Source organism: Equus caballus, chromosome 7 (genome assembly GCF_041296265.1).
Source record: "Equus caballus isolate H_3958 breed thoroughbred chromosome 7, TB-T2T, whole genome shotgun sequence".
NCBI lineage: Eukaryota > Metazoa > Chordata > Mammalia > Perissodactyla > Equidae > Equus > Equus caballus.
In genome coordinates, this window is record NC_091690.1 from 33286968 (window position 1) to 33303466 (window position 16499).

Sequence of the window (16499 nt, forward strand, 5' to 3'; positions counted from 1 at the left end):
TCCTCAACATCAACATCAACCTAAAAGCATATGCAAGATTAGCTAACCTTGGTTTGGGAGAGAGGTGAAGGTCTTCAGAATTTATAAAATTCTGTCTTTTCTGTGGAAGTAATAAAAAACTCTTATATGATTGTTGTAAGAACCAGGAAAAGTACCTCTGTTTTTATCCTTTTATATCTTCAATGATAACAGGACTGTTTCCCAAAAGATCCAAGTCAGTGTCTCATGAAGCCAAACTTATGCTTCCACATCTACTCACCCAATGGCAGTACAGAATGAATGTAAGGAAAGTTATACTTGGGCTTCAATGCATTTATTTCATAATTCTCCTTTACATTCTTATCCTTGTGGTTCTTATTTATTCCTTGTTTCTACTCATTTATACCAATGGTAATTGTTTTTTTCTTTATCCATATTAAAGTATATTTGCTCTTATTCTTCCTCATTCTTGACTCTTTCCTAATATCCCAAGATCCCCTCATGCAGACACCCTCTGGAGGGTAGAGTCCAGTTAGGCCCAGAGGACTGACTAGCAGTAGTTCACTATAGCATTAACACAATTCCAATAAGTGAGTTAACGTATGTGAGGCACCTCAAACAGTGCCTAAAATATGGTATATGCTCAGTAAATGATAAATATCATTATTATCATAATCTAGGCATAATCCAAGTATCAGATTTTTCCACCTTCTTCAAAGATCTCCTCCCTTGAGCATATTTGGAGAAAATAAGCTTTATCTTGCATCTCCTACTTAGTCAGTTTCATGCTACAGGTGCTTCTTTGTGCTGCTTTCATCTCCGTCTCTTGCTTCTGGTCATGACCTGGAACACGTGACCTGCCTTCTTCTCTGTGTTATGCTGCTACTTCCACATAGCGTTAACAGGTAAATGTGAGGAAGACCTAAGTTCCCTTTGCTGCCTTGTTTCTTGTACCAACACACACTGTGCAACTATCCAATCTAATGGAAGAGTCGGAGAAATATAAGCATAGCAAAATATATGGACTTAGTACTTTATATGACTCTCCCCATATCCAGAAGAAAAGTATTAAACGCTGTTCACGGAAGGTCTACTCAAGTATCCACCAAATTCTAGACTCTACTTAGAGTGTCCCCATTCTTCTGACCACACTGTGAGTCTCTATCCTCCTATTTCTCCACATGGGTTAGTTTAGCTCTAAGTTTACCTTCCTGCCTACACTCTGGGAAGTTTATAGGGTTTATTTCTCAAAATCTGAGCTTTGCAATATAGAATAGCAGAATCCGCAGCAGAGTAGTACACGATGGTCTTTGGCACTCAAAATATGGATCTCTTCAAAGTCTCCCTGAAAGTGGAAAATGGAATATGACTCATCTTTCTTCCTAATTCTCTAATAGTTAACTGTAATACACACACACACACACACATATTCTTAGAAACAGTAAAATCTAGATCATCTTTAAAAAATAAAGGAATTGTCCTAAATGCCCCCATAATGTGCGTACTATCTCCAGGGCAGGCTATAAGTTGTAGTTAACATAATCATGTAAATCCATAGAATTTCTCCTTTGTTCTTCTTTTACCTTCAGCCTTAGCACCAAGAGCCCAAGAAACTGGCCCAATTACAAGGCTGCCTACCCCACAGTTACTATTCTAAGGCCTAAGAGTTTTGAACTTTGAAATGAAAGAGTTTGGTTTTTATTTATCCTTACATTTCAGGCCATGTAAAGAACTCTTGGATGAGGCCTTCTCTTGTGTGCAGATGTACGTACATGAAAGAGACCATTTATGATTTCCTAGCCAGGAAACCTGCTTAGGAGCTGGGAGACTATCTTACCTACAGCACCAAGGTATCTACCTTTGGTCTTTGGTAAGGCTGCTCCCGTAACTGAAGAAAAAATAAATTCACTGTCCAGGACCCTCAAACCACCACCTGCCCCATCTCCCAGCCAGAAATGTTGCTTGGACAAACCCATTTATCCTACCAAGAAAAAGATGGGAGTCATAGAGCCTCAACTTATTCATCTATTGGGCCAGTATATGGTCTAGTAAATAATAGGAAATTAATAGTTCTTAAATTGCATGCAAATAACCAATTTAAGTAGCACAAAATAGTATAATCCTCAACAAGAGTATAGGCAAGAGATTTCCATTTTTTTTTAAGTGAAAGAAGACCCTACTAAAGAAAAAAGATTGAAACTCCTCCACCTGTACATAAAAGTGTACTTGAGTATGATGCTTTCCAGGAACTAATTTATACAAACGGAACCATCAGAAGAGCACTCTCTTCAGAGTTTTACTCAGAGCAAGTTTAACATCCTTATTCCTCAAACTGTAGATCAAAGGGTTGAGCATGGGAACCACGTTGGTGTAGAAGACTGAAGCAAATTTACGCTGGTCCCTAGATCCAGGAAAAGAGGTTGTTAAATAGGTAAATGCCCCGGACCCAAAAAACACAGCAACAGCAACTATGTGGGAGCCACATGTGCTAAAGGCTTTGGACCTACCCTCAGCAGAAGGAATACAGAGGATATTGGAGAGAATGAAAGCATAAGAGATGAAGATGCTGATACTGGATAGTGTGATGACCACTCCCACAACAATAAAAAAAACCAGCTTATTGACATGGGTGCTGGTACAGGAAAGCTGCAAGAGGGGCAGAACTTCACACAGATAATGGTCAATGATGTTGGAATCACAGAAGGTCAGTCTCAGCATGCTTCCAGTGTGAGCCATGGCCCCAGCAAACCCTATCACATACGAACCAAACACCAGCCCAGAACAGACTTGAGGGGACATGGTGACTGTGTACAGCAGAGGGTTGCAGATAGCCACATAGCGATCATAGGCCATTGATACCAACACATAGCATTCAGAATTGACAAAGAAACAGAAGAAAAATAGTTGAGCCATGCATCCCATATAAGAAATGATATTTTCTGACACAAAATCCTTCAGCATTTGGGGGGTAAACACGCAGGAATAACAGAGATCTATAAAAGACAAGTTAAAGAGGAAAAAGTACATTGGAGTGTGAAGGCTGGAACTCAGTGCAATTAAGGTGATCAAACCCAAGTTGCCCACCACAGTAAGCACATAGATCCCTAAGAACAAGAGGAAGAGGATAAACTGGAATTCTGATTGTTCTGATAATCCCATGAGGATAAACTCAGTCACTGAGGAGCTGTTTCTCAGAGTCATTCTCTTCTGGAGAGACATCTGTGGAAACAAGGGACAAAATACATATATTGATGATAGGCACAAGCATGGCTGATGGAAGAAGGCTCTAGAAGATAATCCAGTGCTTAGATATCCTCCCTTTTGCCTTTCTTCTCTCATCTAAGTTCCCCTCCAAGCTATTGACAATGTGTCGGTGACTATATTTCAGCTCTCCTGGGCTTATCATGAATCCAAGATAGGGTCTATTAGCATGAGCAGCAAGAATTCTGCCTCCACTTGAGAGAAGAAGAGATAGAACACTTGAATTCCCTGCCCAAAGATTCTCACAAAGACACCCTATGAGCCAGGAGTACAACCTGAGCCCACTGCCTCAGACTTTGAGAGACAGGAGCTCTCATGTGCCCCCTTGTCTCCACCTCTTCTCTGCTTCCATCTCCCAACCAGATATAGGCGTGCCACACTGGAGAGAAAGCCAAGGGTGTCCCCTACTGTCTCTGCACATCCTACCTTCCTCCTATAAGCCCCTTCACAACATTTCATGTCACAGTAAGAGCAGAGAAGGGATCAATACATCCCAGATCCCCTGGTTATGAGTTCAAAAGAAAACCGCCATGAAAGATGGGATTCAGACATTTACCTTCCTGTTCGCTGGCCCCTCTCAGTTCTGGGCCTTACACAATCTCTTTTTCCATTGGCCCAAAGGAAAAAATGGTGTTAGTGCTTAAAGCAGACAGCCTTAAGTTTTAACTCTTCTGATTCCCTTGGTGTTGAGACTCAGAGCTTTTATAGACCCCAATCTCAAAGGTGCTCTAGGAATAGACCAAGATTTCTGTTTGTGGATTTTCCCAGATGGTCTATATCAACGTCAGGAGAAAAAATAGCAACCCTCATTTTCACCAGAACCCCAGCTGGCATATCATGGAGAACTTTATGCTACTTCATGATCTCAGAGACCTGATCAGGCACAATTTCCCCTGAGAATTTCTTAGAGATTTGTCCCTATGGGGAAGAAATTGCACTGTCTTTGTTTATGTCTTGGATTATGATTTTTACCTAGCATCTTAAGACTCAGGTGTTCTACTCAATCTTCTCCTTAACTTCAGGGATTTCAAGTCATTCAATGCTGAGTTTAGGGGCACGTTTTTCCTCTCCTTCATTAACTCTTGGTAGTTAAGCTTGCTTTTCAGGGAGAATGCTTCCCTTATTTTAGCCACCATTTACAAATTTTCAAAGAGAGTTTTGAGACTAGAACCTCCCCAAAGATAGATCAGACTTGTAAGTGCTATGGAGAACACCACAGACTAAGTGTTTCTGGCACCATGAGCTACTCATAACAGTGGAGACACCACACGATCACCACCACAAACATCACCTACCCTAGGTCTACTAAGGACCACAGACAGGCCTTTAATATGAGGAGATTACTTCCTGTTCCTCCCATGGCACAGGATCGAGGTGAAAAGGAGAACCCCATGTGGGAACTGTGCATCTGCAAGCTCTGCCTCAATATCTATGTAGGGGAGAGCACGGACAGACTGACCCGGGCCACCGAGGTGCTGAAGCAGCTCACTAGCCAGACCCCGGTGTTCTCCAAAGCTAGATAAACCATCAGGTCCTTTGGCATCAGGAGAAATGAGAAGATTGCCGTGCACCAGTCTGTGAGGCCAAGGCAGAAGAAATCTTGGAGATAGTTCTGAAGGTGCGAGAATGCAAGTTAAGAAAAAATAACTTCTCAAACATTGGAAACTTTGGTTTTGGGCTTCAGGAACACATTGATCTGGGCACCAAATATGACCCAAGCACTGGTATCTACAGCCTGGACTTCTTCGTGGAGCTGGGTAAGCCAGATTTCAGCATCGCAGACAAGCAGCACAGGACAGGCTGCATTGGAGCCAAACACAGAATCAGCAAGGAGGCGGCCATGCTCTGGTTCCAGCAGAAGTATAATGGGATCATCCTTCCTGGCAAATAAATTTCCATTTCTCTCCAGAGGCCAATAAACAGTCTTCAGCAAAATGTAAAAAAAAAAAAAAAAATATGAGGAGATTAAAATATCACAAAACATATACAAGGAAGCACACACACACATGTATGAAGTTACTCTATAGATGTGTGCAGGCTTAAGGTATAACAGGAGATGTACCTAAAAGTTTTAATCCTGTCATTCTCCACATGACAAAGCTGCTTTCCATATGATCTGCTACACGAGTATTCTAAGAAACACTCAAAGACATGCAAGCAAGTGCATTTGTAAGTTTCCACTGAGGCTGCCTAAAATAATCCCAGTTTTCCTGGAGCAGTCCTTATTTACATCCATTATCCCTGTATAATTATTAATAGCACATTCTCTTACTCTCCAAAGTGTCTGGATTTGGATAAGAAATTATGTGGTCACCCAACTAAAAAGAGCATAAACAGTTATTCATACCTTCTGGCTTCTGCTGTCTCCTAGACCCACTGACTTCCATCCCCTTTCTGACTAAGAGAGTCTTTCTCTGTCTTTTACCTTCTTTGCCCTCAAATTCTCATAAACTGAACCTACTCTTCCTGGTCAACCAATACTACGTCTTTAGTAGAGCTAGGCTTCAAAAATGAGAAGGACATTAACTGCAAGCGGTTCTGATTTATACATAGCCAAAAATCCTAAAGGAAAGAAATACAAACCCTAGCTATCTGCCTAAAATAGGTGGAAGAGGAATTACACAGGTACAAAGAATAAACATTGATACAATTTTACATAGTAACCACTGGTACAATGGTACAACATTGTTGTATATCGCTGTACAGGGTACCATAGATTGACTAGCAGTATTTAACAAACTTGGATATATGCATATATTTTGACCCAGGAAGTCTACTCATAGGTGTATACCCAATAAAAATAAGTACATGTGTTTACCTAAATATATACCAAGAAGATTTATAGCACTGTGACACATAATAGCCAAAAAACACCCACATGTCAATCAACGATAGACTGGATAATAAATTGTGGGATACTAATAAAATAGAATTTCATACAGCCATGAAAGTTAATAGCATAGACAAATGTCTCAAACCTATTATGGAGCAAAAGAAGCCAAGCACAGAAGAGTGCATACTTTATGATTCCATTTACATAAATTTCAAAAACAAGGAAATTAATCTTTTGTGTTAGAAGTCAGACAGCAGTTATTCATGGTCGAGCAGTTAGGGGCTGGTGGCTGGAAAGGGATATGAAAGGTGTTTCAGGGTTGCCAACGATGTTCTGTCTATGGTAGGAGTGCTGCTTATGTGGATGTGTTTAGTTTGTGAAAATTCATCAAGCCATATCCTTATGTTAATGTTAAATTAAAAAATTTACTTAAAACATACATGGGAAATGAAAATAAATTAATATTTTAATAAATCACCCTTCTAAACTACTTTAACTTTAAAATTACTAAATACATTTGAGCCACAATTCCCTTATTTTTAAAATGGGCATTTACTGACCTAACAACTTAGTATGTAGCACATGCAAAAAAACATCATTTTTATTTCTGGTCTATCTGGTGTCTCTTGAAATAAAACCCACTTTTTTCCTTAAATAAAGGGAGGAAATCAAGAGGAAAAAGAATTAATGCATATGGAGCAACTGCAGAGTGCCTGGCATTATCCTGGATGTATTCTAATGTAATATTATGTTTAGAACAACTATACAATGTGCATGTGTGAGGCAGACTATTTTTCCAAAGATGGCCATACCAGAGCATGCACACACACACACAAACACACACATATCTTGCATCCCACATGCTCTTGGTACAATAGGGCTGACACTCCTCCAATAAAGAGATTGGGTCTATGTTCCCTACCCTTGCATCTAAGTAGGGACTTGGGATTTCTCCAGCCAATAGAGTATGACAGAAGTGATGCTATGTGACTTCCAAGGTTCAGTCATAAAAGGATACAGCTTTCACCTCTATCTTTATCTCTCTTTTTCTTTCTTTCTCCCTCTGTCACTCTGTATGCATTGTTATTTCTCTTTTGTCATGCCCTAGCCTTCAGGACAGTCATTTTGGAACCCTTTGGCTTGTCTCAAGATATACCACAAGCCAGCAAGTTTATGGTCATTTATCCAATGTTGAGCGGAAGCAAAAGCCCTCTAGGGCCTGCATGCTAGTGGGTGGACATCAGGAAAAATACTCAAGGAAAATGGCCAGGGAATAATCTAATATACGTCTAGATTACTTGGTTCAATTCCTCTTCACTACTCAAGCAGGTTGGGAGTTTAGAACCGTTATCAACTCATTATACTGGATCCCCAAAAAAGAAACATCATCTGTGGCTAAATTAGATGGAGAAAAAGTCAACATAGGAAGGGGGCAAAGATATGTGCCTGACATGGCCTTGGCTCTAGAAGGGCAGAAAAAGATATAAAATATTCCCTGAGAATGTCTAACTACCTCTGTTTCAGGCAAAATATTCATATTACATATAGAACCCAAAAAAACCCAGTTATTTTCTGGAGAATAGAATTTGAACCCAGATATCAAAGAATTTCCCTAGACGAATATCCAAGGATCATGAGCTCATAATGAAAATCACTAAACAAACACAAAATAAGCCACCAGGAATGAGAATCATCATGAATGATAAAGCACAAGCTACAGAATCAGACCTGCAAAATTAGTAGGCTCATAGGGGAAGGATACAAAATAAATGTATTAATGTGTTCAAAAAAATAAAAGAGCAAGTTGAAAGGATAGAGAATGAAACATCAAAATTGACAAGGCAGATTTTTAAAAGAATAAAGAGGAACTTTCAGAAATAAAAACATGATGTTTGAAATTAGGAATTCTATAAATACATTAAACAGCCTATTAGACATAGGTAAAGAGAAAATAAGTAAACTGGAGGATAGATCTAAAGAAATTATCCAGAAGTCAGCATCAGCTGAGGGGAGGGGGTGTGACTACGAATTAGAAATATAATTGATGAAATGTAGAAATAAAGAGGGTCCAACAGATATGTAGAGAGCATCTACCACATTCTAGGCCTTATTATTTGGTCTAAGAATAAAGCAAGAATTAAAATAGACACAGCCCCTGCCCTGTCATATATGTAATCTAGATGGAGAAACCTAGAATAGACAGAAGTTTACACATAACTAGTTATAAATACAATGATTTTGCCAGAAAGAAGTTATGGGTTGCTAGGAAATCATTTAACCAGGGGCCCTATTGAGTCTGGAAGGTCAGGGAAGGTCTCTCTATGTAAGTAAAATTCATGTTTAAAACAAAAAAGTAAATAGCGATAAGAATAGTGAGGTTTTTTGTGACTGTCCAACAATACTGTGTTTGGTATTGCACAAGCCTTGGTTGGAGCTAGGACTCAGCCTTCTTCTGTGAAATCTCCCCAAAAGGATAAGCCCTGAATTTGGCCAGTCAGATGTTTGCATGCAGGCCTCTGAGCCTAGGCAAGTGACACAAATAAACAGGAAAAATTTATATTTCATGTCAGCAAGACAAAGACAAAAACAATCTACCAATTGATAACAAAAGTTGGGGTGTTGTTAGTGCCAGCAGGAGTGACCAGCACAACCTAACCAAGTGGTTCTGTGATGTAGCTTGGCTGTAATTCCGCCTCCTGGCTTCCTCTAGATCCTGCTGGCTCCAAAGGCTGGTTCCCCAGCCTGCTCTAAGAGTCTTTGAACCACCCTGTTTCTTGCCAATTAAATCCCTTTTTTGCCAAAGTTAACCAGAATCAACTTCTGCTGTTTGCAGTCAACAACCCTGGCTGGCATAATAAGGTCTGGAGGTTAAGACAGGTTTGGGGGAGGGCAGGGATTGGAAACAGGAAAAGCATTCCAGGCCATGGGTCATCTTTCTCATATTCCCATGATGAAGGCAGACACACCTACCAAAATCACCTTCTTAAAAATTTGGAACAAATTCCCTGTCAAAGTTCTACTCTATTTTGAATGGTTTTCCCTTTCCAGAGAAATGTTGTTTGGACGTGGTTTGGAGGATAAAATGAACAAACATTCTCAATTCCAGGGATTATTCGTCATACTCCTGCACAATTCTTTGCTGGCTAAGTGGAGATACATTCAGTGAATTATCTAGCCAGCTTTTTTTTTAACACAATGCACACCATAGCAAAACAAAATAATAATGAAAAGGATTATGTTTAACTGCTAAGGGAGCTAATGACAAAATAATTATTTTTATTGATTAAATAGCTAGTGTATGTTTAAATTGGCCAGTGTTATAATAGGGCTCTGTTTTTCATGGACTGTGTATTCACTTTGCTGCCTTTGAGATTCCCTATAAAATCAATATATAGAATAACTTTTTGCATACTTCATAAAACTTGGAAAATAATTTTGCTCCTAAAAAATTATTATAGGGTATTATAGAAACTGTATCTTTTATTTTTACCAAGTTATTTTATGCTAGATCGTTATTCAGAAAGTCTCCAATTATTACAATATTACTATGGAAATACACAATCTGTTTTGTGATATAGTTTTAGAAATGCATTGCTATTAGTCTTGAATGATAAGTAAAATGTTACCAGCAGAGAAAATCAGGAGGACTTTCTGAGCAAAAGGAATTACAAAAGGATATACAAAAGGTCATAAGGGAAAAAAGCACTGCAAATTTGGGGAATGGCAAATGATATTGAGACTTGAATCATTGTCTCCATGGCAGGGAGGGATGGGAGAAAGTTGAGAAGGGTTAATTGTTGATAGTTGAGATAGGTTGAGAAAGAGTCCCTTTCTGAATCCAGAATCAATTGAGAAGTCAACTGACTTCTAGATACAGAAGACAGGAAAAAGAAATGCCAGCTTTATTGCTGTTAAAGTTGATTGAAATACCCAGCTTGAATGGGCGTCTACATTAGTACTTTGTATTTCCCTTACTGTACATCACCGACTAAATTAATGAATCTAGGTCTCAACTGAGCTTGGCAACTGTTGGTCTTCTCTACAAAGAATAATGGTTGTAAATGGAAAAGTTGAATAGGGGTCCTGAGAATGTGCCTATCCTAACTAGAAATGAGGAAAGAGGCTGTAGGAACGAGACTGGGCCACACTGAGCCACATTATAAGTTCACTCTCCCAATTTCTCACCAGTCCTATAAACTGCCCCTTTCCTTTGCATTGGATTGGGAAGGATAAGAAGGAAGAGAAAGAGTTGTCTCTTTATTTGCCTGCTTGGGACATTGAGACTTCTCCCTCACTAGAGAAAGTGAAGGGGGAACTATAAGTGAGGATAGAATCTCCAGACTTGCCTTTTGACTTTTGGTAAAGGGTGAAGGAGAAGGGTGGTACTGGAGACCAGGAAATTTGAACTAAGGTGGTGGGAGGATTATGCAGAATTTGACACTAAGAATAAATCAAAGTGAAAGCTACTCTTAGAATTTAGAAAAGAAGTTTAGAATATCAGATGAACATATCACTATTAAAAAACTCTTTGAAAAGAAGAAAACAATGCTATCTTTCCATACAGCAAACAGAAACATTTTTCATATTCCACTGACCTTACAGCTTTAAACTCAATGAGCATAGTCATTAAAAATATGATTTTGATATATATTTGATAACATGGGAAATGTTTACAATGTGTTACAGAATGAAATACAAAGTTACAAAATCATGCTTAATATGATCCCATCTGTGTGTGTGTATCTATCTCTCTCTATCACAACCACACAGACAGAAAAATATTCTAAAAGAATATACACCAAAATACTAAGGGTAGTTATCTCTAGGTGGCTGGATCATGGATTTTTTTAAATAAATCTTTTGCTTATCTCTACTTTTACATATTCCTACAATATTCAAGAATTTCTTTTGTAAATTTAATAAAAATCATTTTTAAAAATTAAAAACAAAGCATTGCATAATTTAATATTTTAAGGTCTCACTAGGGATTCATTCAACACTTATTTACAACCTTCTATATCTACCAGGCATTAAATTCTGTGTGTGTTAGATCACCAGGCTGAGGTTGGGAATATAACCTCAAATAAACATTTTCTAAATATATCACTGCACAGTCTGTATTACTGTAGTTCAGAAGGTCTCACATATGTTTATATTATTGACCCCATTAGTTGAGTACATTAAATAAGAAGAAAAATCCTTGGTTTCTTTCCCTTCATATACCTTTTTGGCAAATCGTTTCCAAATGAGAGTGACTGTCTTGACTTCTTCAGCTCAAAGGCAGCAGGCACTTACACATTGTACAAGGTGAATATACGTGCATCACATGTGCTATTTCTTACCCACCCAGGGTGAGCCTCTGGAAGGCAGTGAGTGTTAAGAGTATGGGCTCTAGAGTCAGACAGTCTAAATTTATTTCTTTACTTCACCAATTGCTATCTGTATAACTTAGGCAAGTTCCTTAAGTTCTTTAAGCTTCGGTTTACTCATCCACAAAACAGGGATAATTATGTCACACAGTTGTAGAGAAGATTAAATGAGAACTTGTATGTAAAGTTCACAGGACATAAAGTTTCAAAACTTATTATTAGGGTTTGAAGAACATGAGTCCTTTGAATGTGAAACTCTTAGCCAACTTTATTTTCAAATCATGGGAGTCTGGAAAGTTAGAATAAAAGGGGAAGGTAGTCATTGCAAGATACAATATGAATGTAGGAAGCAAATGGGACAAAGAGTCATTTATTTAAGAAGGACTGACTGAATGGCATCTGCAACCAAATTGTGTGACAAGAGTTTCAGGGCTTTTTTCCCCTCCCACTCCAGGCCTAATTCTTCCTTTCATGTGGTCTCACCAGTCACTGATGAGAACCTGAGGAAACTGTCATGTGAGCAAGCAGAAAGTGGTAGAAGGTCCACAGATGACACTTGGCAATCTTCGACTTTGGGACAGAGCAGTGGCCCATTCACAGAAAGCAAGTCAATCGTTTGTACACAGACAGGTATCCTCAAGGGTAAAACATATAAATGAGTATTTTCCAAACATGAATTTTCTCCCATTAAATACCTGCTTGTAAAATGACATTAAATACAGCTCATTGCATCTAGCATTCAAGTCTTGGTTTTAAATACCATTCTTCTCTAAATGGAACCAATGCTGGGACAGGGAAAGGAAAGAGTGAGCCTGAAGCATATTGTTTTGCCAGAAAGTAATAAAGTGTTCAAAATCTAATGGAGATATATTAAAAGGCCATTAGAACCAGTGTGAAGAGGCTTCCAAGGGACAAATCAGGGCGAAATTGAGCATCAAGGTAAATACTGAGAATAATGAGTAACAACCCATTAGATAAAATTAGAATGCATGAGTCCAAAATGATATAAATGAATAAATAAATGAACGGATAAATAAATAATAAATATAGAAGAAGAAAATGTTCTTCCTGATAGAATGCCAACTAACAAATAATGAAGGATTGATGGATTTAGAAAATCTCCATTTTTCAACCATCAGAGTAATAACTGATTCAGGCAAGAATCATTAATGGATGCTAAAATTAGTGTGTGAAAAATTGCAAAGAAACAAGACATTGCATAGTCTCAGAATAGGGCTGCACAACTTACTTTTAATTACAAAGGGAAAAGTAAGAGTCTTCCGCCATAAAATTACTAAGGAACTTGAAAAGTTCCAAAAACTCTGTATTATCAGATGTCCCCAGAAGCAATTCTTACAGGATACAGAATATATTCATTTGTGAGAGTCAAGAAAAAGGAAGGTTTGCTCTGAGAAAGCAGTACTGTGTCCTGCAAAGTTAGCAAAGAAGAATCAGTCTATGGTCTCCATGACTTTTTTCTAAGTGCATTTATATTTTGAACGCAATCATTTGGATTTACAGTCTGTTGCTCTGAGGAAAATGGGAGCTTCATACATGAATGATTCATTTTTTCATTGTGCAAAGTTTCTTCATTATGTTGTCTCTGAGATGTGAGTTAAAATGGGGAGTACTAAATGAATGCACAATTGTTGGTATTTTATAAAACTTCCTTCGATAGTGATTTAGAGTTTGCATAAGTTAATCATTTTATATAACACTATACATTTGACCATAAAAAGGAGTGGAAAGTTGAGGTTTAGGAATCTAAGATAGTCTGATTTTTGCTACTGCCACTAGGTAGCATGTGCCTAAAGTTGGGGATCATGAGTTAATACACAAGAATATAACCAGGGTGATGGGATATTAGAGATCAAACATATGTTGATCAATATGCTAGAAGAGAAGAATGAGTTGCCAGAAGAATGAGAAAAGGGAAGTCCCTTTAGTAAACCAGCTGCTGAAACTGCTAGATGCTCCATTCTTGCACCCAATAAATATTTGTTAAACTCCCACTCTACATGTACCAGGCACTGTGTGAAATGTGTGGATGTATCAAAACAGGCATTAGGGACTGCTCACACAAAACTTACAGTCCAATTTGTGGTAGGGGTGGATACAGAAAAGTAATCAAGCAATGGTCCTACATTTTGACCATCACTTAATAGGTTAAGTGCCCTGTGCTGTAAGAACACAGAACAGGGGCATTGAAACCAACAGAGAGGTAGGAGAAAGATGTTCCAGAAAAACACCTCACAATAGATTATCATAAAGGCAAAGGCTCCAGAGTATATTCCCTTCCTTGGATCAAAAAGATTACCAGAAATGTGATTAAGGTAAGAAAAAATCATTTAAGAAAGAAAGGATGAAGGGGAGCAGAATTTGCCACAGCAAAATATTTCTCTTTGGCATAAGGATTATGTTGAACTGATTATTTTTAAGAAATAGCAGACAGAGGAGAAGCTCTGAAAACCAAGTAGAAGTTGCCCTTTTGTGAGGAAAATTTATATTTATAAGGGAAATCTCCATTTGTAAGGATGTCTCCCTCTCTGTACCAGGAAGAGGGGATGACTAAATCTCTGGAAATTCTTATCAATGGAGAAGGCAATGACTTAAATCTGTACAACAACCAAACTCTCCTTTACTGTGCTTTGCCTGGTAACCTCCCATAACTGGCTCCCCCCACCACATCTTCTTTTGTTTTTCTCTGGAGATGGTATTTAAGGTGGTGGCTTAGGCCATTTTGAGGAGTTACTCATTTTCCCTGGGTATCTCCTTTCTATGCGGGGGTTATGCATGATATTGAACTTCTCTTTGTTTTTCTCCTGTTAATCAATCTTTTATTACAGCAGGGGGTCTCAGCCAAGAACCCAGAAAGGTAGAGAGAAAATTGTTTTTCCTCCTATACAGGAATTATGTAAGGAAACAAAGGAAAAAGAAAACATTTTCATTTTTTCTCCCTCTTTTCTTTATGCATACAGATACCACAAGTAGTTTATGAAGTCGAAAGAAGAAAAGATATGAAAGGAGGAGATGATAATACAAACACTACCACTATCAAAATTAAAGGTAACTTTTCATGAGTGACATCCTTACTAGCACAGAATCTGGCCAAGAGTAGATAATCTGAGTATGTTTTTGTTGCTAGTGAGTGTGTAACTTGAGATAAACTTTCAAGAAGGAATTTTGGAGTAATATTCAAGAATCTGTGTAATTCAGGAATTCTGTCTATAAATATATCCTAATTGGGGGGAAACAAAGATTATTGAATGAACCTGTTAATCAAGCATTATTTCTAATTTGGAAAAACAAAAATAATATACAGCAGTATAAAATTGTTAATCACGTATATTACATCCATACGGTAGAATTTTATGCAAGCGTGAAAATCAAGGTGGAGGCAAAAGATTAGAAAAACCAAATTCTTGTGATGAGCTGTGTCTTGGGGCACACACTTTCATAACCAGAGTTGACATTCCCGTGTTTTCACAGAATGCCTTTCTCTCTCCCTCTTTTTCGCTCTCCATGACTCTTCATATGCATCTTTTCTGCTTATTTATTTATTTGCCTTTCCCAGTAACAACCCCTTATTCTCTCCTCTTCTAATTAGTTTTCCTCAGTAAAGACATTTTAAATGAGTTGCTCATAGACTTTGAAAACAAGGACAAGATTGTGTGCATGAATGTGCAGGCACCATCTGTAGAAAGACTCTAAAAATATACAACTAACAAGCAACAGTGATGGACCCTGGAGAGGGTACAGGAGAACCAGAAAACTGGCATAAAGGGAGACTTCCTTTCACTGACTTTTCTTTGGCAATCATTTTAAATACCATAAACATGTACCACTCAGTCAGTACACAAATGTCGGGGAGGGAAAAATCCTCCTCCTTCTACCCTTCTTGTGTTCTTATGGCTGGACTAATGATAAAATTGACACATGAACAAATAAACATGAGAAAAACCCAATTTAATTATGTATGCACAGCAGAATTATGAGAACAATGCTCAAAGGGTGAACAAAGCAGGCACTATACATATTTTCTGGATAAAGAAACAACAGATTTGTGAGGGATTGACTGCATAAAGAGACCTAGGTTTGGGGTACATACCTAACTAGTGAGGAATTTAAACAGAGTTAAACTTGAGATAGTAAATTAACAAGGTTTGTTTATGCAGGCTTCTTGGCCTGGAATTCCCCAGCTCTGGTGATAAAGATGCAGAGACAGCACCTTTCACATGAGAGATTTATTTCCTGCTTTCAGGGGAGCAGAGAAAAGAGGGTCAGACTGCCCTTTTTCTTTCTCAAGTAACTTTAAATCAAAATAATCAATACGCCATTGTGGGATATTTCAGGGTGGCCTGCCCTGAGCCCCAACACAAATAAATATATATTGCAAATGGAATGTAGAAACAATTCAGTATAGCATGATCATTTTTAATATGAGCAAGCATGAGCCCAGAAAGATGAAGCAATTGTCCTGAGGTCATGCAAGAAATTAGTGGAAGTGCTGATACTAAGAAAAAGAGGATCTAGCAGGGATGGAAGAAAAAAATTTACTGAGTACCTGGTATTTAATTCTCTTAATAATCCTGCAAAAAAAGTTTTAAAGACATTGGTGCTCTGAGACATCAAGTAACTTGCTTAAGGTCAGAGAGCTACTGAGCAGAAGCTAGGGTTCAGATTAGATTCTACCTTCCAACTCCCTAGTCCCTGCTCTTTCTGAATCTTTATGCTGCTCTTCTCCTCTCTGCTGCCCCAGTAACCCAAATTTCATGCTGGTCATCTATTCTATGCTGTCTAAACACAATACTCTCATTCCATTCTCATCCTTTTGTATTCATCCCTAGTGATCTGTATCATCCCAAGGGGCAAAACTTTATATATCCATCCAAACTTCATTTATCCAAATAGAAGAAAATTTTCCTAAAGAGAATTCATAAATCAAAAGTACCTTCATAGAATTTCACTTGTTGCTTTGCAAAAAAATCTTTACCATTTAAAGTTTTCTTTTAAACCAAAGGAAACTCTACCTCCCTTTATACAGTACCATTAAGCTG

The 16499-nt window shown here is 38.1% G+C and overlaps 1 protein-coding gene and 1 pseudogene across 1 annotated transcript; one reads left to right on the forward strand and one right to left on the reverse strand.

Annotated features, from left to right (window-relative positions):
• Positions 1 to 2250: 2250 nt before the first annotated feature.
• On the reverse strand, positions 2251 to 3198 carry OR8B4 (olfactory receptor family 8 subfamily B member 4). The gene has a single exon (XM_014741124.2). It carries the CDS (start codon positions 3196 to 3198, stop codon positions 2251 to 2253), a length of 948 nt encoding a protein of 315 aa, XP_014596610.2.
• A 1400-nt stretch (positions 3199 to 4598) lies between these two features.
• LOC100064069 (large ribosomal subunit protein uL5-like) lies at positions 4599 to 5131 on the forward strand (annotated as a pseudogene).
• Positions 5132 to 16499: the final 11368 nt, after the last annotated feature.

Bases quoted from the DNA above. Each gene is read 5' to 3' on its own strand.
- OR8B4 (XM_014741124.2), bottom strand. From the start codon at position 3,198: ATGTCTCTCCAGAAGAGAATGACTCTGAGAAACAGCTCCTCAGTGACT.